This window comes from Motacilla alba, chromosome 4 (assembly GCF_015832195.1).
Source record: "Motacilla alba alba isolate MOTALB_02 chromosome 4, Motacilla_alba_V1.0_pri, whole genome shotgun sequence".
Classification (NCBI taxonomy): Eukaryota; Metazoa; Chordata; class Aves; order Passeriformes; family Motacillidae; genus Motacilla; species Motacilla alba.
In genome coordinates this window covers 71416760-71439401 of record NC_052019.1, presented here as the reverse complement: position 1 = coordinate 71439401, position 22642 = coordinate 71416760, and the positions used below count along the sequence as shown (strand labels likewise).

Genomic DNA, 22642 nt, shown 5'->3' with positions numbered 1-22642 from the left:
GTGGCCCATTGCCCGCGGCTGGTCAAAAGCCTCCAGCTCGCTCCTTCAGCGGCCTGAGAGGGGCCTCAGGGCGAACCCGGGGCTGGCTCGCAGCGCTGCAGGCCGAACTGGTCCCCTTTCCCCGAAGCAACATGGCGGCGGCTCCTGAGGGCAGTCAGAGGCGCGGCCCTCAGCCATGGGGGCGTTCACACCTGCTCAGCCACGGCTGTGAGGGAGGACGTGGCCTGTCTGTGGCTCAACACTGCCTGCTGCAAGCCAGGTGTAATTCCAAAGAGAGATTTTGTGGCTGTCATCTCGCCCCTATTCCCCTGCGTATTGGGTGGGAGAAGAGACGCCTAATTCACGGTCCTGGAGCAGCACCCACTTACAAAGACTTTGTTTAACCATCTCCTGAGCTGTTCAGATCCACACCACAAACCGCAATGCTTAAAGAGGGCTTTTATTCCACACTCGTGTGCTTTTGACTAAAACCATTCCAACCCCGTAGTCTACCCCAGTCAGTGCTTGTCCAAGAGCTTTTAAATCAGGGATATGCGGCTGCTTAAAACTCCCCAATGGATTCTTTTTTTTGCAAGGATTTTTAAACCAGACACGGGGTGGCCGTGTAAAACAAGCTGTAACAAAACTGTGCTCATCCAATCCAACTCCTGGGAAAGGATGGACACGGGGAGGCATGAGGGCGACGGGAGGAAAAGGAACCCTCCTCGGCTAAAACGCCCCAGCTGAGGAGTGACAGCCGTTTGTTTAAAGCTCCGGGGGGGAGATGAAATGATTTCGGACGGGCACTTGGCACTGTAGAGGGGGTGGGTGTGAGAGGAGGCTGTCCAACGTGCACCTGTGGCCAGGTAACCCGCACCCTTCACCGCCTCCCCTCAATGCCCCTGGAGCCTCCGGGATTTCGGGAGAAGCACGGGCTCGCAGCCAGTGCTCAGCCATCCCCAACGCCTCGCTCTCCCCAAAGCCTGTTTCCTACCAACACCCCCTGCTCCATCGCCGAGGCCCTTCCCGCTCTCCGGCCATCCATGAACTTCTTGGCTCCAGCACCAGCTCGGGCAGCTGCAGCAGAAAGCAAATTCCATTTAAAAGCCTAACCCCAGGCTTTTCATTAAATTAATTCAATTTTCCAATTAAAAGCCAAGACCCCAGAGCCTGATGTCTTGTCCCTCCCTGTGCTCCCCCGACCGTTTGTTGCTTCCTCAGACACTCCCTGGTACTCTTTTTATTGTTGTTATTATTATTTTTTACCTGCACTTCCCTGCTCCGGCTGCCCACGAGGATCCGTGCCACCGAAACTTGGGCGCCGAATAAAACCCCACTGCCCAGAGGCGAGAAACAAAGGTGTCACACACCGGCCCGATGCCCGCACTCTCAAATCCCCGCCGCTCGCCCCGGATTCCCAAGCGGACTCTTCCTTCTCCCTCCGCAGCGCGGCCGTGAAACCGAGGAGGGAAAAGAACGGGAAAAAGAGGGGGTAAAGGGGACGGGGGGGTTGGTTCCTTCGCGCCGCTGCCGGAGCCGGTCCGTGATCGCCGACACGGCCCCGCGAGTGCCCGCGCTCCCCCCGCCGCGGCCCCGGCACCGCCCGCCGCCGCCTCCCCGCGCCCGCCCCCGTCTCCTCCGCCCTGCGCGCCCCGGCCGCCGCTCCTCCTCCTCCTCTCCTTCCTCCTCCTCCTCCTCCTCGCCGCCGCCGCCGCCGCCGCCCGGGCCCCGCGGCTCCGTCCCCGCTGCCCGCGGGCCGCCGCCCGCATGTCGTGTGCGCCCGCCCCGCCGCGCCGCCGCCGGCCCCGCCGCCCCGCCGCGCCGCATGCAGGTGAGAGCGGGCGGGCGGGCGGGAGCGGCCCCGCCGCCATGTCGGGCCCCGGCGGCAGCGGCGCGGCCGGGCCGCGGCTGCGGGGGGCGCGGGCACGGCCCCCGCCGCGGGGAGACGGCGATCGGCGCCGCGGGGCGGCCCCGGAGGCCGCGGCCGGAGCTGCCCGAGGGGATGCCGCGCTCGCCTGGCGGCCGCGGGGGGCGGCCGTGGGGAGAGCCGCGCTCGTGGGGCCGGGGCCGGGCGCGGGGGGACGGATCCCGGCCGTGGGGCGAGCCGTGGCTCTGGGGCTAATCGCGGCCGTGCGGTGAAGCCGGGCCCCGGAGTGAACCCTGGCCGTGAGGTGAGCCCCAGGCGTGGGGTGAATCCCGGCCGTGGGGTGAATCCCGGCCTGGAGGTGAACCTCAGCCCCGGGACTAATCCCGGCCGTGAGGTGAACCGGGGCTGCAGGGTGGAACGCGGCCGTGGGGCGAATCCCGGCCACGGGGCCAAGGCTTGGCCCCAATCCCCTCCACGTGCTGCGATGGGATCCCGGCCTGGCACTGCGGGTGACCCCGGCGTGTTTGGGGTGGGGGTGTCTTTGGGGTGGGGGTGCTTTCGGGCTCAGGGTGTTTTGGGGAGATGCTGGTCTCGCCACCTTTCGCCCGTGGTTTCTCAGCGGTCCGCAGCAGTTCCGTAGGAGGAGGATGACAGGAGTGTCCCCTGCAATAAAACCTGGGCTGCCAGCCCAGGCGTGGTGCTCGCAAATGAAGGCACGCACTCGAACACTGAGTTTGGTTACAGTCTGGGGCTCGCTTGTTCAGCCGCAGTGCTCCTGCTAAATGTGGTGGAGGGCTCTGTTGCTCCCGGCCGTGCCACATTTTATCTGACCTTCTGGAAATCTTCAGAGCAGCGGCTTTTATCGGGCCCTTTTGGAAACTTTGAATAGGCTGAGTATTTGTTTTGGGGAGGTACAACTTCTCCTGAGTTGCCGTGCTGATAAAGATTTTACACGGCCTTGGTTAGGCAGGGAATTTTTTACAATTAAAATGTGAAGCTCCCCCACAAAACTCAGAGCTAACCTAGAGGGGCAAGCACCCACCCAGGAGTTGTTCACGGTGTGTAGACATGGCAGATGAGGCAAGTGATGGCAACGTGTTTGTTTTTAAAAAGAAAAATTATTCCTCAGGACCCAGGGAATTCCTAGAATCCTTGTATCATCCTGAATCCCGGTTTGGAGGGCCAGAGAGCTCTGGTGAAGGCGGAGCACGGCCTGACAAGGATTTCGTTTCTGTGCTCTCCCTGTGAGAACCAGGGAAATGGTCCTGCCACGCATCCCAGTCCCGGAGGGCAGCATCCCTGGGCACGGCTGTGGTGCCTCCCAGCAGCTCCAGGCCGGCGGGACGCTGAGTTCTGCTTTGTGCTGCAGCCTGAGCCGGTGTCCTGGATGGAGCCCTGCACCCTCCGCACCGAGGGAGGTGTTTCCAGCCTGATTGCAGAATCTGGCTCTGGAGCAGGTGGACAGCGTGCACTGCTGGCACCTCCCTGCTCCGTGCTCTGGAACGGCGATCCAACCTGCAGGATGGTGTCGGTTCACCCCAACACTGCTTGTGCTTGAGCTGCAGCCCGGGCATTAAATCTCCTCCCGAGGTGGCGGGAGGTGACTCCAGAAGCCCCGTTGCAGTGTGCCTGCTGGGTTTCCACAGAACAGTGGGAATTCTGCAGTGCTCTGCTGTCTGCTAAACAAACCCTCTTAAACACTTCCAGTTTTGTTCCCTTCTTACTATTAAAAGCGGGGGCTGCTCTGAGTGCTGAAGCACAGCACAACTTAATTTATTCCCTTTTATCTCTTCCTACAGGGGCTCCTTCCTCATTTCCTTTGTGTATTTAACTGAAGGATAAAACTCCGTGTAAACGGCCCGGAGGTGTTCCTGTGCAAAGTTTAGTTTTCTGCCACCCTCGCAAGGCCAGCCCCTCTCATGTCAGGGCTGAGACTCCCCCCCAGCAGCCTGCTGGACAGACTCAGCCGGGCTGCAGCGTGGAAAAGGCTGAACTTTGCAGGGGCTGTGGAGTTTCCCACCCAGCGGGGCGAGCTTCTGCTGGCACAGCTCTGTCTGCGCCGTGCCGGAGCGCCACCCGTGACTGCCAGAGCTGTGCCGGCAGCGGTCCCAGCTGCAGGAGCGCAGTTATCTGCACAAGTGCACTCTTACTGATACAGCTTGTTTGCCTTGCCTCAAGGGTGTTTCTCCCTGGCCCTGGGAGCAGCGCCGCTTCCAGGGATGGAGCCTGCTCAGGCGCTGATCTGCCTGCCTGGGAAGGGAAGGGAAGGCTGCTCCAGGTGTATTTGCCACGTGTGGCTCTCCTCTTCCCATCCAGAATGTGTAGAAGCCCCGTCGCAGTTGCAGTGGGAATTCTCTTGTCACGGCCATTCTCTTTCCATGGGACAAAACTTCCATTTCGTGGGAGAAACTGGGAGCGTTTTGTTGTTTCCCATTAACAGCCGTGGTTTTGCAACAAGCCGGGCAGGCTTTTGACCAAGTTTAGCTTTCACACCAGTCCTGGGAGAAAGAAGCCAGACAGTGATCCCAAGGTGTGTGTGGGGATGCTATTAGGAGAATGAAAAAGCACCCGTGGAGAAAAATTAATTAATTTCCCCACTGGGTAAGCCTCCACTTAATTTAAATCTAAACCACCCAGAATTAAAACTTAGAGTTAGGTAGATCACAGCAGCCACTGGCTTTTTTGTTTGAGCCAATGTGCACAAATGGAGGGATCTGTTTCTTCTTATTAAAACCCTCCCCAAGGTTTTAGGTGACAAAATTATCCACCAGTAATGGGCATCATTTCCAGGCAAACTTTCTTGAACCACCCCCAAAAATTTTGCTTTTATCAGCTGTAATCTGCTGGACGCTTTTGGGTTACTTGGGCTTAAAAGGGGAGATAAATCCAAATAAGTGCTTACTTTTTCCTTGCTCACTGTTTAGTGGAAAGAGGTTTGGGGAGTGCCAAAAGGGCACTCGAGGCACGGGACTGTAACCTGATTTGCAGGTTAGTGAGAAAGCAAAAGTAACGGTGGAGCTTAGTTCTTCGGGAGCATAAGATGGCATTTGTGAAAACCTTAAAAAATAAGTTAAAATATGTCTTAGGCATATTTAGATTCAGGAGGATTTGCTGTGGATTTAGTGCTTTAGAGCATTAAATGCTAAGCCTCTTGTATTTTTTTTTTTTTTGGTCCAGATTCTGTGGTTCTCTTGATGGCAGGCTGTAATCAAGGCTCGGGTGCTTGTTACAGTGACAGTGTGCCGTAGCTTCACCTTCTCATTAATTCTTTGGGTTTCCAGTGATTTGTCTGTGCAGCTTCTCTGTCTCACCTGTAATTTAAAAACAAAACAAAACAAAAAAAAGGAGGTTTCTCTCTCGAGACCCTTAGGTGGTGACGATATTTCTGGAATTCTGCTGCCCTCCTTCCCTGTCTGTTGTGCACCTCAGGGCTGTCATCAAACTTCCCACCACAAGGCCACCCCGAAAAGTTCAAACTGAAGCAAACTGAAGTGTCTGGCAGGGAATGGCGGAAAGAAGTTGACATGCACAGGATTTTGTGGTCCCATTTGTGCCTTCAGATCTCGGAGCTGGACGCAGAGAGCACCGTGGAAGGCTTTTAGCTGAGCTTGCTGACTGGCTCTGCTGGCAGCTTAGTAAATGCACAAAAGGGCTCCGTGACACCTACCTCCAATGGCAAGGTGCTGAGCCTGACTCGGGGGCTGCTGTGCGGGAGGAAATTCCTCTCTCCGAGTTGAAAATGAGGGGAAAAAATTCCACACTCCCCCCAGAACAAAAACAGACACCGAACTGAAGTTGCTCTAAGTAAAAGGGAGCACTGGAAGGAAGTCTTCCTGGAATCCTGTTTAGAAGAAGAGCTTTTGCAGTCTCCTGGGCATCTCCCTACAGAGATGCAGCTTTAGGAGTGTTCAGCCACCACCAGGAAGCAATTGGGCAGGTGGTCATGGAAAACAGAATTAAAGAGAGGCAGAAATGCTCTGTGTGCTGTCCTGCAAAGGAGCACATTTTATCCCTCGGAGGGGGAGATGTTCAACCAGCACTTAGAAAAATGCTCCAGGACCAAGAAAAAGCAGCTCCAAGCAATTGTAGCTCCAAGTCAGGTGCAGTCAGCGAGCACAGGGATTTTGGGAGCTGCACCCACACCAGGGGAGAGAAGAGAAGCCCAGTGAGCTGTTGGGAGTAGTTTAAGTACAGTTTGTAGGTCGTGTGGGCTCACCCCTACTCTGGCATTTCCTGAGGGCAATCTTCAGTGCAGTTTGGGACTGCACAGCACCATTTATGCTCAGCGTTCACCTGGGTGGGGTGTGCTGTCTTCCCCATTCTGCTTGCCTGCGTGGGGAGGAGCTTGGTGGTTTTTCTGAGAAAGACAGAAAAAACGTGAATAAAAGGGCTGTGGGACTCCAAATGCGGATTTGCGGGATATGAAGGCCGGGGTGTAAGTGCACGTTCTAAACTAAAAATTTCCCTTCAGCAGGAGTTTAGTTTGGGGTTCCCCCCACTTGCAGCTGGAGGGTTGGGAAATTTCAGACACGAAGAGACAAATCCTTCAGAACACCCTGCCACCACCATCCCTGCTGATTTGAATCTGGATTATTCCTTACCCTAAACAGAGCATAAACGGAAACCTCTTGTGCCCTCAGCCAGGAGCAGCAGGAATTTTTAGGGAGGCAGCTCTTGTCCCGTGGGCCTTTCCCCTTCCCGAGTTCTGCGCCCACCTGCACTCTGCAGAGGCTGTGTTGGGAACAGGAATGCAAAGCACAGCTCCTTCATCTGGCCACCAGCCCTTCCACAGGTACCTCTCCAGGTCAACAGCTCCTCACGCTGCTGCATCCAAGAGCCTGGAAGGGAAGGCCCAGTTAAAGATTTTACATGATTTTTTAAAGGCAGGAAGAGTTCCTCGGCTGAGGCAGCTCGGCAGGCTGCAGGAGAGGGAGCAATGTTTAGCCTTGTCTTGCTGCGGAGGCACTCTCCTCCTTGCTCTGGTGTCAAACACATTTTTTTAAGTTCATCGGATTCCAGGAGTACAAAGGAAAGGACAAAACCCATAAGCTTTTGGTCAAGCTGTTAATAATAATCAGGATTTGTGGCTGGTGTTCAAGTTTGCTGTTTACCCTTTAGGGCAGCTGAATGAATTGCTCGGGTAGTTTTCCCCTCGCTTTTCAGGAACGCTTCCATCTGAGTGAACATCTTTGTGCCTTCTAATCACAAATTAGTTTTGCTTTCTTTTTTTTTTTTTCCTCCCTAAGAAATCAATCTAAAGGCCCTTTCAAAAGGCTCTGGATTTAAGCACCATCTAAAGAGAGTGCTGAAGCCCTCCTTGTGCGGATTTGTAGCTCTTTTTTTCCATAGGATGCTCCCAGGAAAACTGAGAAAGGGGGAAAGCAGAAAACATACTCTGTATGCTTGGATGGATATCACCATCCTGTGTGAGATCACAAGGGGGGGTGTATGACACCAAAGGAAAAAAAGTCCTTTATCCTGAGTCAGCCTCGACACGTGGAGAATATCCTTTGCTCTTCCCCTATAGCTCAAAATTCACTTTGTACTTCTTGTGTTACGTTAATTTACAACTGGCCCTGGCAGTGGGAAGGAGCTAGCACAGGATGAACGGCTGCCCAGGCAAAATTCCCACTTAGTGAACGCCTTTCCTTGAATCCCTTTTTGTTCTGGAAGGTTAAGAAAGCAAAAGGAAAGCAGGGCCAGATGACTTCCCACATACCAGAACATTCCCAGGTGCCAGGAAGAGCTGGGCTCACCTTTTTTTTCCTCCGTCCAAGTCACATCTTGCCACTGGGAGCAGGTCAGTCTCCAGGGACATGTTTGTACCTGTGCAAGGAGCCTCTTCCTCCTCCTCCTCCTCAGTCTGGAGCATAAGACAGGGAAGGAGTGGAGTGCACCAGAGGAGCCGGGAATGTTTGGAGTGCCTGAGAGAAGCACATCCATTGAGTATTTTGAGACCCGTGGGCAGACCAGGAGGTTTGAGGCTAGGTGTTTTTCTGCCTGCTCCAGGAACCCCCAGGTGCTTCCTGTGTAGGTAAAGGGGGAACAATTCAGTTTTCAGTCATTGGCCTTTTAATTCATGGCAGCTGCAGGTCTGAACAAAACAACCCTGGACGTGGGGAGATGAGTATAACTCACAGGTATTTTCTGCTTGGAAAATTACCTGGTTGAAAACCTCAGGCTGTCAACAAGGCTCCAGCATTCCTGAATCCTTACCTGCCTCTTGACCTACCCACTGTGTCTGTGCTCTTCCTTGACTCTCCATTTCTGTACCAGGCCTTTGGATTGCTTTTGTCTTCCTCAGCTTCCTTTCAGAGAGCTCTGTAATTAACCTCTCAGCTGCCAGCATGTTAAGAAAGGCCAGAAAACCAACCTGTTTGAAAAACCACAGCAAAACTTGCCAAAGGTATTGGCTGTAGGTGAAATCCCTTCCCGTGGCTGAACGGAGGAGCCCGCACAAGCCGAGCCTCTCTTCTGGAGCAGGCTGCCCACAGAAGCTGTGCCTGCCCCCGGATCCCTGGCAGTGCCCAAGGCCAGGCTGGAGGGGGCTTGGAGAAACCTGGGACAGTGGAAGCTGTCAGGGGGGTTGAACTGGATGGGCTTAAAGGTCTCCTCCACCCCAAACCCGTGTGGGATTCTGTCTGGAAGTTTAAGTAAGGCAGAAGTGCTCATGGGAAAGACTGGGATAATGGGATGCAGAAGCAGCTGAACTATCTTTCGATATTCAAATAATATGCTTTGCTCAGCCTATTAGGCAAACTTTTTTTTTTTCATGCAAAGTAGATTTAAACACACCCTCTGGAGAAGAGGGTTTATTCCTGTAAACTGGGGGGGTTTAACAGATCCCTTCTCTCTTCTCTGAGCATACAAGCCCAGCTACTTTGAGCACTAGTGCAGCATCCCGTGGCCCGTTCAGACTGAAAAGGCTCGTTTATTGTGCCAGTGATTGCAAAGCAGTTTCCACTATCGGTGTGTGCTTTTGCCTTTGGCTTTTCTTTCTTTTTTTCTCCTCCTTCCTTTTAAAATCTTGAGCTTTGACTCATCCAAACTTACCTGTGGTTGAACAAGGCAAGCCTTGTAACCCTAAAGCTGTTTGAATTAAGTTTTCCAGTGGCAGATTTTCTTTGGATTGTTGAGGGAGAGGAACTGAAGTGTTGCTGGGCTTTGCTTATTTTGGGGAAGTGCTGGCAGTCTCCCACTGAAAAGGGAAGACGACACCGTGGCCGTGGAAGCAATCTCGTTTCTTTTCTCCTAGCACAAACTTTGCTTTGAAGGAGGAAGGGGTATTGGTGATTCCAGCTCTATCTTAGGGTTGCTTCATTGAGAAGACCTCAGCGTGCCTGGATTCATAATTCCTGTGTAGTTTTGCTCAAAAACGAGGTCAATAGCTGACTCCTCTCCAGGTATTGATCCTGAGGAGTTGAGTGAGGCACGGTGTTGGCTCTCAGCACAGCCTGAGCAGGGTCTCTGTCATTTCTGAGTGACTCAATGGGCGTCAGATCAGCCTTGGCAGTGGAGCGGCTCTTCCCCTCCCGGATCAGAGGGGCACTGGTACACCTGGCACTGCCAGCTCACTCTGCCCGTGCTGTTGGGAGCTCTCTGCCTCCCCAGACCCAGGAAAACCCCCTGCTTTGAGCTGCAGCCATCCTTGGCTGCTTCTCTGCCATGCCCACAGCCCGGGACGGTGTTTTGTCTTGATCCAGCGCTGCCTTCTTCCTTCCCCACACTCCCGGTGACTTCAGCTCCTAATCCTTTAAGCCACTCTGTCCTGGATCTCATTAGGAGCCCAGCACTCCCCAGGGGACGGAGCAGCATTGCAAGTGGGTCATTTCTCTGAAACAGTGCAAGACAGTTGTGTAAATAAATAAGCACACTGTTTAAAGCAGCCCTTTGGGGGCTTCTGATGACATTTATTTACAGGCTGGCTGCTGGGAACCCTTCTGGCCCTACAGTGGCCCCTTGCATGTGTTTCTGGTAAGCAGAGCCTTATTTTGGGGAGCAGCCTGCCCTGTGTTTGCACGTGAAGCAGCCCCAGGAGCTGCTCTGGAAGCGCCGGGTGGAAAAGGCACCTGCAGACACAGGCAGGTATCACTCGGTGACCTGCCGTGGGTATCCAGGAGTTGTCCCGCACGCCCTGAGAGGGAGCGGGCTGCTTCCAGCAGGGAGGGACTGTTCCTTTGCAGAGAGGGCTGGCTCTTCAGCGAGCACAGCAGTAAAAAGCAGCTGTGTAATGCAGTGTGGGATTTCCATGCAGTAAATAGTTCGGCTGGTCCTGTAACCGGGGGTGTGACATGGAGGAAGAGGAAGGGTGGAAACCTGGATATGCTTGTGCTACCTGTGATTTAAGAAAAGACTGCTCCATTTAGAGGAGATGAGGGAATGAGGGGAATAACTAGTGGGTGTGTGTCAGTGGGACAATTAGCATTTCCATCAAGTGACTGCCAGTTGGCTCTGGAATTAATCAAATACAGCTCGTTCCCTCCCTTCCCACTCCTCCCCTTGGCTTTTGCTGTTTTGCTTCTATGACTTGTCTGTGCTTCTCTGGGCTCAGAGAGATAACCCGCAGCCCCTGGAACCCCAGCACCACTGAATTTACTGCCAGCTGCAGGTCCCTGGTCACCTCTTACCTTTCCCTAGTCCCAGATTGAATTTCCTTGTGCTCTCTGTGTCAGACTTCCCTCAGGGATCCTTTCAAAACTCCTCAAACATTGTTTTTTAATTGTTGGGGGTTTTTTAAAATAAAACAAAAACCATGATGAGGCATTTATATTGGATTCCCTGCTAATCTCTATCCCCAGTGAGAGTATTTGGAGTAAGAAGCTGGACAGACACAGTACCTGGGAGGGCAGACTCAGGGTTCAGTTCTTGGGAGAGGCAGTGTACACAGAGATGGCTGGACATAGTCCTGCAGGAAAGCACCGTGACAAAAGCTCGGATCCACGCCACAGACCATCAGAATCCCCCATTCTCCAATATTTTCTTGCTGATTTTTAAACACTAGGTGCTGTGTACAGGGATGTAGCAAATAGTTTACCTTAGGCTGACACATCTGTACATACCCCAGTAGTGGCAGGTTTCTCCGAATCCCCTTACCGTCCCCTTGAACCATCTCCTGGTTTTCCTGCCCCACAGAGGAGGACATCCAGTTTTTCTGTTGGTGGCTATTGGCTGTGCTTCTCTTCTCCCCGGGGAGGCCGAAATGGGGAGACTTTTGTCCCACTCCCCCAGAAGCAGAGCAGTGCAGACGAGCAGCCTTTGCAGGCACTCGGGCCCGATTGCAAAGCCCAGAAATGGAGCTGGAGAGATCCAAAGGGCGCCGTTTCCCAGCTGCAGCCCGGCTGCCCAGCGTCGGGCAGCGCGTGCGTACGCACGCGGGGCTAATTCCTGCGAGGGATCACCAGATGGGAGGGCATGGACGCTCGGCTGCGCTCGCAGGAAGGAAGAGCCACTCAGGCCTGCCCGCTGGACTGCTTCCAAAATGCCTTGGCAGCTTGACTCATGCGTGTACAGAGGCTGGGGGGAAAAGGGAAGAGTCACAGAGGATGTCACTGGGCTGAAGGCGAGGGTTGGAGCTGTGCCAAACACCTGTGGACACAGGGCACAGCTCTTCTCCATTTGCCTCCTCTTTTAGGCACTGAGGTATCAAACAACTTGAACACAACACCTTACGGGCGCTGTAATTTAAGAAATGCATCTTCTACACTCTTTGGGGAAGGGACTGTGTGTTTAAAACCCAGAAGTTCCTGTTGTTTGCTGCCCGGAAAACATTTCTTCACGGTAAAAGCCTCTGCTGCTCTCTGACACTCCTCACACCTTCGGTAGCATTCCAGTACTCATTTCTTTTCTCCAGGCTTCATCTGCACGCCTCATACCCAAAAACAGCCCAGCAAATAAAACAGCACAAAACCCCAAAAGTCCAAGGAAAAGGCAGGCACAGACCTACTGGTGGAAACACAGTACCTGCTCCTGGCCCTTGATATCCACCTCAGAGAGCTGCTTAGGCTCACCCAGGAGCACACTTAGGGTTGCAGCTGAGTAATCCTGCTCTGCCAGTCCCCTCTGGGTTATTTGGACCCAAAGAATTCCATTAGGAACCCCCAGAGTTTAAATATTGTTGCACTGCTGTCCTCATCTCTGGGTTTTCTGTAATGTACGCCAAACGAGGAAGAGATTCTGTGTTTAATTTACACGAAATCAGGGTTGGATCTGTAGGAGGGAGCAAGGTTTAGTAGCTTCAGAAGTTTTCCAAGGGGAGCCTGTAGGAGAAAAGCCTGCCAAAATTTGCACTGATGCACATCGGATTTTGGAGTTAACAGCTCCGGGGAACTCAGTGTAGCTCCCTGAAGACTGAGCAAAACCACGTTGGGATTTCTGGATATTGTTTTAGTTCCAGGACAAGCAGAGTGGGAGATAGGAATGGCAGGAGTTGGGCACCCAGGCAGAATTCATTTCTTGCCTAAGAATAAAATTACACACGGTGACTTTCAAGTCTTGCTCAACGTTGCTGCGATGCAGAAGGAGAAGAAAAAAGTGCATTTGATTTAGGTTTGTTTTCCCCTTTCTGTAACTGTGGCAATGACACTGCTGCCTGCTTGACTCACCAGGATTTCAAAGCAATATTCAAGTGACTAACAGCTGAAAAATGTGCGTGTCCTTTGCCTCCCAGCTCAGGGCTCACTCCTCTGGAAGGCCCCCGATGGCCACACATCGCTCTGCATTGGCAGAGCACTTCTATATTTCAACATCATTTCTTTGGGTGCCCAGCCAAGGAGCAGTCCTGGAGCTTTCCGATGGTGTCAGGGGCTCTGGGCATCTCTGGGCTGGTGTGGATGGGCAGGTGGTCTCAGCACCTTGGTTTTGAGGACTTCTTCCCAGAGCACTCACCCAAATCCTGGGTTTGGACAGCAGAGTTGGCCGTGTCTTGGGTCCAGGTGCCGTAGAGGTACAGATCGGTTTGAGATCTGACAGATGAAGCAGCAAGGGCCCGTGGAGTAGGGCTCTAGGCCTGGCAGGGGCTTTGAGGAGTCTGTTCAAGTGCTCCCCACTTTCACACCAGCACTTGGAGAGCAAAGATAAATCCAGCAAAATGCAAGCAGCAGAGATTTGGCACTCCCAGAGAGCAGCCTGCTTGTGGGGGGGGAAAGGCTGTTGTGATTTTGGGGTTCTGGAGCGAAGATGGAAGGATTTCAGGTGTAATCCCTTGTCCTTAAGTAACTGGTTCCCTTCATGGCCCCGTGCCAGGCAGTGTGAGCACAGAATCCTCTTATCCCATAGCTCTGCTGGCCGTGTGACCTCACCTGGACATTACAGGGGGCTATAATTAGACGTGGGGCTCGCGTTTGCCCCCGCGGTTTCCTTGGGCCTCGGTCAGGGAAGGAAGCAGCTGCCCTGTAACTGAGACCCTTGGCAGGGCACAGCCCTGCCAGGCCCTGCTCCGTGCCGGAACGCTGCTCTGGCTGTCAGCATCAGCTGGAAAACACTGCAGGACTTGAGCCTCGGAGAGGGGAAGCGGCATCTTCGGTTAGCTGGACTGGCTGAACAAAACCCTCAGCTTGTTACCTCAGACTGAAGCTGGAGCTGTTTGAAGAGCTTCACAGCTACTGCAGCTGGCTGGAGGAGGGTCTGTGTGAGGGAAGAGCTGCATCCTCTGGGGCAGCTGCTTTGGATTTGTACGAAATCAAGGCTGGTGGATTTTGTGTGTCTGGGGAGGAAAAGGCCAGCCAACAGCAAACTCGGCTAACCTGGTGTTTTTAAATCACACACAGAGTCCTGCTCAGCACAGCAGCCTAGGCAGGCATGGAATAAAACCTCTCCCTGTGTCCCCTGGCAAGTGGATGGGTTTTGAATGGCACATCAGAGCTCCCGTCTGACAGTCAGGACAATTGGATGAATTTGGTGTGCACAGGCTCATCCTTAGGCTTCTGATATTCACATTTTGCACTGGGCTGGAGCCCTTTGTGCCCCAGAACAGCTTAAATGGGAGCTTTACCTGAGCTCTTTTTATGGATGCTGGGCCATTAGGAACACGAAGGTCTTGGCTGATCCCGGGCATGAAAAAGCGCAGAACACAAAAGCTGGATAGTTCATGGGAAAATGGAGCTAATTCCCCCTCAGACTGCAATTTTGAGCAGCAGAGAAGTGGAATTTCTTAAGTTGAAGTTAAGAGCCTTCCCTTCAATCCTTGGTTCCCTGTGCAAGCTACAGGAGGGAGCAATCCAGGAGCAGCAGAATGCTTCTGATCTTGTCTGCAGGTTCTGCACCTGCTCAGTGGGTTATGGGGGGTAAACAACTGGGGAAACCCAGTTTATGTTCCTAGGAAGAAATGCTCTTCTCCATCCTGGAATTCCGCCCAGGAGTGAGCACCTGCTTGGCAGCCCCATATTTATTGTGCATAAACTCTGGGAGGTGGTGTTGCAGGGTATCCCTGGGAAAGGTCAGCTCACGGCAGGACAGAAAGGAAGGGATGCTGTGCAGTGACAGTTGCGATGGTCTTTCAGACTAACAGGGATGCCAAAGGAAAAATATGATCCTCCAGATCCTCGCAGAATTTACACCATCATGTCGGCGGAAGAGGTGGCCAACGGGAAGAAGTCGCACTGGGCTGAATTAGAGATCTCGGGTGAGTTGGCTGGGGTTTAAATTCCCACAGCCGGCGCCCCAGACCACTCCAGATCCAGAGGGGGCGCAGACCGAAGAGGTGTTTGAGCTCCTTGCTTTGCTCTTCCAGGGAGAGTGCGGAGCTTGAGCACGTCGCTGTGGTCGCTGACGCACCTGACTGCTCTGCACCTCAATGACAACAACCTTACTCGCATTCCACCTGATATTGCCAAGCTTCACAATCTGGTTTACCTGGATCTCTCATCCAACAAACTCAGAAGTTTACCAGCAGAACTAGGAAACATGGTGTCTCTCAGGTGAGGGGAATTATTCTGGTTAACTTCCCAAAAAATCTCTGCTGTGGAGATCGGGACCAGAGTTTCAGCTTCTTTCCTGTGCCTGTATTTCAAATAATCCTGAAAAACTCCAGGATGGCGCAGAGCTTCGGTTCTAATAATTACTGTTGGGTTCACTTGCCTTTTTTTTTTCTGAATGTTGATCTATGACTGTTTCCATCCCTGGTTTCATCTTGGGCTTTGTGGCTTTTTTGCCCCTAATGAATGCATTTCAGTCGTGCTTTGACACGGGAAGATTGGCATACCTTTCCGTAATAACATTCAGGGTGAAAAGTGTTCTCTTTGAGAACGAGCAGTGTACAGCACCTCAGGAGTCTCTTCTGCAGTAATCCTCACCCAGAGTGTTTTTGCATTTGCTGCAGGGAATTGCTTTTAAATAACAATCTGTTACGGGTTTTGCCTTATGAACTTGGACGGCTCTTCCAGCTGCAAACCCTGGGTTTGAAAGGTGAGCTCTTCCCAGTTCCCTATTCCTACGAGTTCTCGGGAATCCTGAGGGGGGGCTGGCCTCAAAACCTTCCTCTGTTACCTCAGGGTTTTCTTGCAGGTTATTTTAAGCATTAAGTTGGTAGCAAAAACGACCAAGCAGTTGGGAGAACAATGCTTCTCTTTCTTAACGCTGCTAAACTTCCTTAGGACCTCGTTTCAAATCTGCAGTCAGGGAAATAAACCCTTTAACCTGCTGAGTTAATTTGTCTGTTCTCATTCTGGGAGATTTTCTTTGGGTGGAAAGCCTCGAGAAAGGCAGGCAGCTGATCCCCCCGCTGTTGTTTTGTGCTGTTGGCAGGCAATCCTTTATCCCAAGATATTCTCAGCCTCTACCAGGATCCAGACGGAACCCGAAAGCTACTGAACTACATGCTTGACAATCTAGCAGGTACAGCCCTAGGGACCTGGTGCAAAAAGGCTTGAAAAGTGGCATCTGCTGCTAAAACAAGACTCTGAACCACTGGAGGGAGAGTATGCCTTCGCTGCCGTAGTGTTTTTGTCAGGTGGCTCCAGCCATATCCCACAACACACCCTCACCGCCAGTGGCAGAGGCTGATGTGTGTTGTCTGAGGGTCTCCTGTGTTACAGCCAGGTGTTCTCTCTGTTCTTGTCTGAAACCCTTCAATTACCAGCCAAGGGCAAAGTCTGCCTTGCTGTAGCCATTTTGGTTCTCCCCACCAGAAATAATCATTGGAATGCAAGCAGAATGTCAAATTTAGCTTGAGAAACAGCGAAGCCATTAAGAACATCCAGTAGCTGACCTCAGTCCTGCTTTGAGGCTCTGTAACTGAGCCCTCTGCTTTGCCACTCGATGTCTCCCAAGTTCAGGCACTGCAGGAGTGATGGATGCAGGGCAAGGATCTTGGAGAAGGGATGGCTGAACCATGCCAGGATTTACCCCTCCTTCTTCAGCAGATCATTCAATGTGCAGGAGTATTTCAGTGGTGCTTCTAAATCTGAAAACAAGAGACAAAAATAGTCACCAATCTTACAAATGACAATTTTTTCCCTTACTTGAGCTACTCATTGAAATTATTTTTGCCTCCCCTGAAGACTCGGGGAGCTGGGGATGCAAAACACATTATTGTTCAGTCATCACGTTGACTTAGGAACTGCAACTTACAAATGGAAACTCTGAATTAATCACCGGTTTAATTTTTTTTTTGCAGTTCATCCAGAGCAGCTGCCTCCAAGGCCATGGATTACTTTAAAAGAACGAGACCAAATTCTGCCCTCAGGTAAATCTGTGTTCACAAGGTGACACGCCGGGAAGCTTACCTTGGGCTTTGTTTTCCTGGATCAGAGGGAAAACAGCCAATTTGTTCATTTGTGCCAGAAAAATTACCATATGGCTGTGCTGTAAATACCATTTCTGTCTTTTGAACGGGAGGCTGGGAATTTCTTTTCCACAAAGGGCTTTGTCACAGCTCTTCCAGCCACTCCTGCCCAAGCCAGAGACAATCTCCAGAGGCTGACAGCCTCTCTCTCTCTCTCTCTCTCTCTCTCCTTGCAGCTTCATTTACAGTCATGTGTTACAATGTGTTGTGTGATAAATACGCCACCCGGCAGCTCTATGGCTACTGCCCGTCCTGGGCACTCAACTGGGAGTACAGGAAAAAGGGAATCATGGAAGAAATCGTCAACTGTGATGCAGACATCATCAGTCTTCAGGTAATGAAACACAGCTGCATTTTCCATCAGAAACGGAAAACACAAACCTCCACCTTTAGGACTAAATATTCCCTTGGGAGTCACCTGCTCGATAGCAAATTCCAGGTCTTCCCAATGCAAGCTGTGTATCCATATTCCAGTGTCAAACACACCAGGTGTGGTCTTGCTGCTCTTCAAAACACACCTGTCGCTTTGCCTGTGGGAGGGATTCCAGGAAATCCAGGAATGCACATCCATTCCCAGCAGGCCGCTGGTCTAGGAAGGGACATGGACCGTGCAGCTTTTCTGCCTGCAAGCCTGGGCAGGCACAAGGAAGGGTTTCCTTCCCTTCTTCTTCTTTAGCCTGAGGTGTTTGTGTACAATTGCAGGAAGTGGAAACGGAGCAATACTTCACCCTTTTCCTGCCAGCCTTGAAAGAACGGGGATACGACGGATTCTTCTCTCCAAAGTCACGTGCCAAAATCATGTCGGAGCAGGAGAAAAAGCACGTGGATGGCTGCGCCATATTCTTCAAAACGGAAAAGTAAGGGAGGGCAGCAGCAGCAGCTTCCAAAATTTACACTTAAACCTCAGAACAGCTCCCAGTAATTAGGATGGAAGTTTCCCCAAAGCCTGAGCTGCCTCTCAGAGTTTTCACTGCTTCCCAAAAGAAAAATGCAGCTCTCGGGGTGTGCCAAGAAGCAGCTGGAGTGGTTTGGAAGAGAGGGGAGCCTGTGGGAGCAGGCAGGGATGGTTTTCGGATGGGGACACTGCTACGGGGGCTGTGTCACAGCTGCTCCCTGTGCTTCTACCCCGTTGCCCAGGTTCACTCTGGTGCAGAAGCACACGGTGGAGTTCAACCAGGTGGCCATGGCCAACTCGGAGGGCTCGGAAGCCATGTTGAACAGAGTGATGACCAAGGACAACATCGGAGTCGCCGTGGTGTTGGAGGTGCACAAGGAATTATTTGGAGCAAGTGAGTATGGCCGCGGTGTCCTCAGTGCTGCTCAGCTCCACAGGCGGGCACGAGTTGTTCCTAGGTAATCCACGCTGTTCCCCTTGGTGGCGCAGCCCATGGGTGGCTCAGACAGGCACAGGTGGCACGGTCTGCTTGTGCTCACAGCAAGATGCCCAGCATTTGCTTTTCTCCTTTCAGGCTTTTATCCCTGCTTCCTTACTCTGCCACTTTCTGCTTGAGCAGCTCAGCTTTCCCAAGGTCACTGTGTTTACACACATTTGCTCTTACCAGTAGTTGGCAACAATGTTCGACTTCTATTTTCAACTCTCTTTTCCTCCCCTGGACTGACTCCTCCCACCCTCCCCCCGTGATTAGATGTCAGTGCTAATGTACTGATGTGGAAGGAGGAGAGGATCCGCTAGCTATCTTTTCCTGCCTCTTGATGGACTGACTGTCACATTTTCATTAAGTTTGATCAGATGCAGCAGACAATTGCAGCGCAGGTAAAACTGCCACCCTGCTCTGTCTGCGTGGCTGGGGTTTTCATGGCTTCAGAGGAGGCTGGAAGGAGCTCCCTGGGCTGTTTACAGGCATTTCAGCAGGTGTAAGCAATGAAAACACACCCATCAGCTGGTGTGTCTGAGCCCTGAGGAGCTGCACCCCGAGTATGAACAAGCGGGAACACAGAACATTTCACAGCTAACCTCGTTTGTCCAGGTATGAAATCGCTTCACGTGGACAAGCAGCTGCTCATCGTGGCCAATGCCCACATGCACTGGGACCCCGAATACTCAGATGTGAAACTCATCCAGACCATGATGTTCGTCTCCGAGCTGAAAAACATCCTGGAGAAAGCCTCGAGCAGGCCCAGCAGCCCGACAGCAGATCCCAACTCGATCCCTCTGGTGCTGTGTGCGGATCTCAACTCGCTGCCTGATTCAGGTAAGGCTGGCTTTTGGGCCTGACCTCTGACTTACCTTCCTGGAACGCTCAGGTCCGCTTTCTCCTCTGAAGGCGAGGGGGTTGTTTTGCACTGCCCAGGGAAGGCAGGGATGAAAGCTTTCCTAGGAACAGCTGCCTTTGGAAATCTGGCTGAAGGGACTGCGAGTCCTCCGGCTGAGTCGCCCGCTTTTTGCGCTCAGCTGGACGCTCCAGGAGAGCTGGCTGCTCCTACAAAAGTGTAGAAAGGCAGAGTTAGATCTCAAAGAAATCATGAAATAAACACCCGCGCCCGAAGCAGCAATAAGAAGCAGGGAAGAAGTGAGTTCCTGATGAAGACTTTCTAAGGAGAGGGGTTTGGGTTGCTTACTGTGAACTCATGGTGCCTTGGTGGCCTTCTGGTTCTTAGTATCCCAAAGCTGTCTTTCACAGCAGCTCCCTAAGGCCTTCCCCTTGCCCACAGGTGTAGTGGAATACCTGAGCAACGGCATAGTAGCCGACAACCACAAGGACTTCAAGGAGCTGCGCTACAACGAGTGTCTGATGAACTTCAGCGGCAACGGCAAGAACGGAGCCTCGGAGGGCAGGATCACGCACGGCTTCCAGCTCAAGAGCGCCTACGAGAACAACCTGATGCCTTACACCAATTACACTTTTGACTTCAAAGTAAGCCCCCGTGTTGTCATTCCCTGAGCCGGGCTGCCCCGGGGGTTCAGGAGGACGGACGCGGGGCGTGCCCCGGCGCGGCGCCTGCGGCCGGGCCCTGCCTCACCGCGCTCTCTCCCTCCCTCTCTCCGCAGGGTGTGATTGACTACATTTTCTACTCCAACACTCACATGAACGTGCTGGGAGTGCTGGGCCCTTTGGACCCTCAGTGGCTGGTGGACAACAACATCACGGGCTGCCCGCACCCGCACATCCCCTCGGACCACTTCTCGCTGCTGACGCAGCTGGAGCTGCAGCCGCCGCTGCTGCCGCTGGTGAACGGCGTGCACCTGCCCTCCCGCAGGTAGTGCAGCCCCGCGGGCTCCCGCCGGCCCCACGGACCTGTACACTTGTAAATCCCTCTAGATAGGAGTGAAGTATGGCCAACCTGCAGCTGCTTCTTCGAGCTCCTTTCCTTATGTGTTTGATAAGAGATTTTTGCACATTTTCGGTGCATATTGGTATCATTTGGCACTAGGGCTGGAACCAAAGTATTATTCCCCTTTCCGGGTTTTTAATTTAATTTTCGTTTGTGTTTTGTTTGGGTTGTTTTGGTTTTTTTTTATTTTACTTTAAACTGGCTTTTTCTTTTCAGTAGGAAGCTGCACTTGTAAATGGACAAAAGAGATTTAAAAAACTTGCATTTAACGTATTTCAAGGTAATGCTTTTTTCCAGAACGTGGCAAATTGAGCCAACCTTTTAGGAGAAAGAAAAACAAAAGTCTAGAGATGCTTGTTTTGTAGGAAGAATGTTAGAAATACTGTTTGTTTGGATCCAAAACGGAGACTCGACTCTGCATCCGACATCAATTTTGCACATTAGCAAAGCACTTAATACCTGCCTATAAACGATTGGCAGCAGGGCCCTGCCCCTCATCTCAGTACTATCAGAAAACCAAAGATAGCCAAGTATCTGTGATCAAATTCAAGCTCTAAATCCTCCTGGTTCCAATTTGTTTGGGAGCTGTTGTCAGTCAGGGCTGAAGTAAAAAGCTGCTGGTTCTTTCCCAAATGTTAATGCTCTTTGGATGTGTTGGAAATCCTTGTTTTCTTTCCTTTTAATGCTCTGGGTGGCCAGTTCAAAACCTTGTGCCTCAAGAGGCATTAAACATGATGCAATTTTCTGGAAAAAAAAAAAAAAAACAACCAAAAAAAACCAAGTTGTTTGGCTGCTTAGTGTTTAAAAAAAAAAGGCACAGTGGTAGGAAAAGGTCGTGTCTGTGTTTTTAAGTTTTTCTTTATTCTGCTTTTTTGCTGCTATAAGATTTTCTTGAATTTCTATTTGAAACTTTTCATGCACTTTACTGTTTCTAGTCTCCAAATGTGATATTTTTAATAAATGAAAAACATTTTCCATGATGTGAATGAAATTTTTAAGCAGATTGATAAGCCTATATTTATGTCTCATTCGTATACTTCAAAAAAAGTCCAATTTGAATTGTGAAATTAGTTTTAAATACAAAAGAGCCATCTTCTGTCTTGCAAAACTGCCAAGTCAGGCTGTTCCTCTTTAATTCAACATTTCCTTTGTCATTTTATACACAGGAAATTTTCCATAGGGGGGAAGAAAAAAATCAATTTGACTTAAGAGGAGAAACTATTCCCTGACTAGGGGCCAGGGAGGGGGTGGAGTGGGCCAGAAGGCAAAAAATGGGTTCAGCAGAGTGACAACTCCCTTGGAAAAGTGCCTAAAAAATGGGGGTGTCATCTATTGTCTGGGATCAATTGGAAGCAATGGGAGCTGGGGGAAATTCCTGTGCAGCACTTGCTTTGTGCAAAAACAAAACTAAACAAAAAAAACAAACAAAAAATGGGAAAATAAAAAAGAAAGCCCTTTCCAGAGCTGGATTTTCCTCTGGGTGCAGGTATCTCTGCTGGAATGTACCTCAGCGTTCCCTACCTGGCCATGGCACATGGATTGGAGAGCACTGGAAAGTAGAATAGCATGAAAAACTTAATTTTGTGGACATTACCTTTCTGTATTCAGCTGCTGTATGTTTTTTGGGGAGGGGGGGATGCTCCGCTCCGGAGGCGTGCTCTAACCTGCTCCCCTGTTCCTCCAGGCACGGTGGTCCCAGCGTGAGCAGTGTTTCCTAACCATACTTCACTCCCAATATTTTTGGAGCTGTTTGTATAAAATGGAATTTCCGACTCGCCCGTGATTGTCTATGAACTGCAGAGGAGCCCGTTTAGTAATAAAAATCCGAACCCAGCACCAATGTTTTGTAATGTGGGGGTGGGAGAGGACGGAGACGGGAAAACCCAAACCTTGGCAAACGTTGTAAGCTGCTCCAGCTGGATTCTCCTTGGGTTTCTAGCCGTGGAAGTGTCCCATTGCGCGAAGGCGTTCCGCTGGATTTTCTCTGCTGCACTTCCCGACGCCCGTCACGCCGCGTGGTTTTTAACACAAAAATGGTTTTTTAACAGACATTGCACAAAAAAACCCCCCCGGTTTTGTTTCTGTTTCAGTCAATGCACACGTTGACCTGCCTCTCCTGTGCGGCTCCCTCCTGTTTTCCTCCTGGTTTTCCCTTCCCAGCAGGAACAGTGAGGGGATGGTGCCTTTTTTCCCAGCCTCGGCTCCCAGCACGTTGCAGGCAATACCTGGAAAAAAGGCCCCAAGCCCTTCCCTGCTGCTCACTGCCTCCGTTTGCTTCCCAAAACACGGTGCCTGGTGTCCACTCCCCAGCGACAGCACTGCCTAAAGCCAGCAGAGAAAACAAACTCCAACGCCCTTCTACAAGCAACTTTTTAAAAAAAACCTCCATCTGGTGAATCTGTCCGATTACGGGGTTTTGTGTGTGTGTATATATATACATATATATATATATAAAAAAAAGAGAATTTTGTACAATGTAGCTGAATATTTCTGCTTCCTTCTTTCCCTGCAAGGAGACTGTGAACCTTACACGAGTTTGGTCACGCACACTCCCTCTCCCTCACCCTTTGGTGTTCCAAGGTGACACAGATCCCAAGAGAACCTGGTGGGAACCACTCACGTCTTCATCCTCTCTGCCAAGCATCAGCCAAGAACTCACTTGAATTAGAAATAATTTTAGGTGGAGATTATAAACCTCTAGCTCCAGGAACGGCACACCCCCT

The 22642-nt window shown here is 51.6% G+C and overlaps 2 protein-coding genes across 4 annotated transcripts; one reads left to right on the top strand and one right to left on the bottom strand.

Moving 5' to 3' along the window:
- Window positions 1–13: 13 nt before the first annotated feature.
- On the bottom strand, window positions 14–1850 carry LOC119700926. Its single transcript, XM_038136639.1, has 4 exons — window positions 1802–1850; window positions 1246–1647; window positions 974–1056; window positions 14–144 (listed from the first exon to the last, which is right to left on the bottom strand). The coding sequence occupies exons 1-4, from the start codon at window positions 1848–1850 to the stop codon at window positions 46–48; spliced, it is 633 nt and encodes a 210-aa protein (XP_037992567.1). The 3' UTR covers window positions 14–45.
- CNOT6L (CCR4-NOT transcription complex subunit 6 like) lies at window positions 1720–22398 on the top strand. 3 transcript variants are annotated; one of them, XM_038135338.1, is made up of 14 exons: window positions 1745–1810; window positions 14344–14465; window positions 14574–14760; window positions 15162–15247; window positions 15587–15676; window positions 16458–16526; window positions 16802–16959; window positions 17328–17482; window positions 17763–17914; window positions 18614–18838; window positions 19299–19501; window positions 19636–19844; window positions 20136–20199; window positions 21604–22398. In XM_038135338.1, the coding sequence occupies exons 2-13, from the start codon at window positions 14354–14356 to the stop codon at window positions 20152–20154; spliced, it is 1665 nt and encodes a 554-aa protein (XP_037991266.1). In that variant the 5' UTR covers window positions 1745–1810; window positions 14344–14353; the 3' UTR covers window positions 20155–20199; window positions 21604–22398. The 3 variants fall into 3 exon arrangements, with proteins under 3 accessions (XP_037991267.1, XP_037991268.1, XP_037991266.1); XM_038135339.1 differs by having other exon boundaries at window positions 1720–1810; window positions 20136–22394; XM_038135340.1 differs by having other exon boundaries at window positions 1720–1810; window positions 19636–22394.
- Window positions 22399–22642: the final 244 nt, after the last annotated feature.